This window comes from Aricia agestis, chromosome 7, assembly GCF_905147365.1.
Source record: "Aricia agestis chromosome 7, ilAriAges1.1, whole genome shotgun sequence".
NCBI classification, from domain to species: Eukaryota; Metazoa; Arthropoda; class Insecta; order Lepidoptera; family Lycaenidae; genus Aricia; species Aricia agestis.
The window spans coordinates 17,477,245-17,480,386 of NC_056412.1; the positions used below are offsets into that span (position 1 = coordinate 17,477,245).

General features: G+C 36.4%; 1 protein-coding gene across 1 annotated transcript; it reads right to left on the reverse strand.

Annotated features, from left to right (window-relative positions):
* Window positions 1-1,702: 1,702 nt before the first annotated feature.
* Window positions 1,703-2,705, reverse strand: LOC121729133. Its single transcript, XM_042117532.1, has one exon. It carries the CDS (start codon window positions 2,690-2,692, stop codon window positions 1,703-1,705), a length of 990 nt encoding a protein of 329 aa, XP_041973466.1. The 5' UTR covers window positions 2,693-2,705.
* Window positions 2,706-3,142: the final 437 nt, after the last annotated feature.

The following is a 3,142-nucleotide window of genomic DNA, read 5'->3' on the forward strand; positions in this document are numbered from 1 at the left end:
GCTTCAAATAATTTTGAAAAACATGAGAGTATGGAAATAGGCCTGTAGTTGCATATATCTGCTTGGCTTCCCTTTTTATAAATTGGTACAATTCGGGCCTTTTTCCATTCTCGACGAAATGTAACATCTTCAAGTGAGCGATTAAAAATAATTGTGAGGGGTTGAGCTAAGGCTTGCCCACAGCGTTTGACAAACAGTGGAGGAATTGAGTTGGGTCCTGCTCCTTTTAAATGGTCCAGTTTTTTAATAGTGGCCAAGATATCGCTTTCTGTTAATTTAATAGTTGACATGGTTTTATACGCGATAGTGCCCGATGTATCTGTAGTTGTATTATATGAAACATCTTTATTGAACACCGAGTAGAAATGTTGAGCAAATAATTCTACAATATTATCGCCAGCATTAGCTACTACATTGTTTAAATGCATTTCTGCAGGTATTGTCGAATGACCGCCGCGTTTGTTTTTTATAAAGCTCCAAAAAGCCTTTGGGTTACTTGGTATTTGAGACTCAATTTTATTTATGTATTCCGAATAGCATTTATTATATAATTTATGACATCTCGAGCGGAGCAGTTCGAATTCAATTTTATCACGGGGGTTAGCATATTTAAGAAATCTCTTACGAATTTTATCTTTCTCAGCTAATAGCTTGCACAGGTTACTACTAAACCAAACGGGTGTCTTACTACTTTTTACCTTATGCCTTCGATGACTTCGTTTATAACTTTATATAGTTCAGTGAGCATATCGTTAACACAATTACATTTCGATAACATATTATACCAATTAACATTATTGAGATCTCGAGATATTAAACAATAGTCAGCTTTATGGTAATTATACCTTTCATTACTCTTTGGACGGAGATAGGAACTAGGGTTATAATTGTTATTAACACTTAACAATAGGTTCGGATGGTTTTCGCAAATTTTACACAAATCGCTTAAAGGTCTAGATACAGTTGCGTTAGGAACATTACATATTATCAAATCTAAAAATTTCTTTTCACAATTGCTTATACTATTTACTTGGTGTAAGTTATTAGCTAAAATAAAGTCAACAAAATTTTGTCCTAGAGGTGAACTATAATTACATGGGATCATTATACTATCGTTAACAGCGCCTTTGGACCAGTTTATGAAAGACAAATTAAAGTCACCGAGAATTATGATATCATCTATTTGATTTAATACCTTTTCAACACTATTTAAGAATCGAACTAATGTTTCTAATTTTACAGGTGGTGGTAAATATATTACGCAAATCGCTATTTTTTTAACAGTATTCCCTACCGTTCAATTTTTACCCATAGATTCTCGTCGTCAGTTTCCCATTTATGTACACGAACTGAGGGAATTTCCTTATCCACTGCAAGCAAAATACCACCTCCCTCTTTCTTTGTGCTATTGGTACATTGTCTATCTTTACGATGTACAATGTACCTACTATCAAAGATTTCTTGACTAGAAATATTAGCATTTAACCATGTTTCGGTGAAAGAAATAATTTTATATTTATTGCAGGAAACATATTTAAACAGATCAGAAGTTTTTGTTCTAAGGACTTGGACATTTTGGTGATATATATCAAGCATTTTGAATAATGAGATCTAAAAACATTTACAAAAAAGACAATACTATTACTTAAGATTATCTAAATATTCCAAACCTTTAATTAAAAGCGCCTGACTATCTTCATCCTTACGAATTAAAAACACGTCCGTTACGAACCCAAACAAATTTGTACCCGATCTCCTTTACTTTTTTACGAGTAGCAGCGTGCAGATATTTTCCGGCTGGTATCAGATGCTCCGAGACAAATACTGGCGACTGAGTGCCGCCGATTCCCAGGTGGTGAGAATTCAGTTTATTTTGGGGATTACTCTTATTGAATTTTGTGACTGCTGCTAGGACAGTGTCGCGGACTCTTGGGCTATGTAATTTGACGATAACTGATCTAGGTCTATTGTTTTCGTTTGAAAGTTTAGCTACTCTAGTGACGTGTTGGATATCTTCTTTCTGCAAGGGACTATCGACTGCTTTGGCCAGCTGGATGGCGGTGTCATATAGATTTTCTGACCGGTGTTCTGGTATACCATTAATTTCCAGGTTCGATTCCCGCATATGCAACTCCACGGTGTTCAATCGCGAGGTGAGTTCCTTGACAGTAGTTTTAAGATGTTCATTGTCCTTTGTTAGGTTCGCAATAGTAGAGGTTGAATGTTCTAAGCTGATCTTCATGCTTTCGAATTGTGCGTTAAAAAAATTCAGAGCTTCTTGAAAGCTAGATACCTTTTCATTGATGCTTTTGAGCTCAGACGTCACAAGTCGGCTTATAGTTGTGTTCATTGCCGTCGACATAACGCGTTGTAGTATTTCGCATAGTCTTGCTATGGTCACATAGTTTTGGCGGCCCGATGACGGTGATCTAGCTCGTAAGGTTGTATTAGAGACTATACTATCAGTCGAAGAATCTGACAGGTCTGAGTTAGAAGAGAGGTTTAGCTGTTGTGTGTCATCAATGCACCCAGAACATTTCCAAGTATTTTTATGCGCCTGCTCCATTGCGTTAAATTGTTTTTTCGATAATCCTGCGCACTTAAGATCGTATTTTTGTTTACACTTCAAACAATTCAGAAACTCTCGCTTTGGTAACGCAGTGAAGCAACCCGCACATTCTTTATCCGTCATTATTTTAAGCAAATTGTTGTTACTTGTTAGGCGGCGATGCAATTATTCCTGTAGGAAGCTATAAGTGTGTTAAACTGTTGCACCCGCGATAATGGAATCGCCAAGTTATAGTTAAAGTAAGTTGGTGCAAACCACCCTAAGTGATAATACTTAGGGTGTGTATAAGTCCCCTGAATTGTGTTCACTGTGTAAGTAACAGCGCGCTGAAAAAGTAACTTTTGTATGGGAAAATTCCTGACGTAGGAGCGCTTGCCGATAGAAATCACAAAAAAATTACTCTTTCAGAGCGACTACTTTCACAGTGAACTCTATATAATACATATAAGGGACACATACACCACCTAAAGTATTATCCCTAAGTTTTGTTACACCCTGTATATTATAATATTATGTGAAGTATACAGAAGATTTATAGTTAGGCCATAGCGTCCATAGAGGCCCTACATATTC

Excerpts from the sequence above, each read along its gene's own strand:
- LOC121729133 (XM_042117532.1), bottom strand. The coding sequence starts at position 2,692 with ATGACGGATAAAGAATGTGCGGGTTGCTTCACTGCGTTACCAAAGCGA.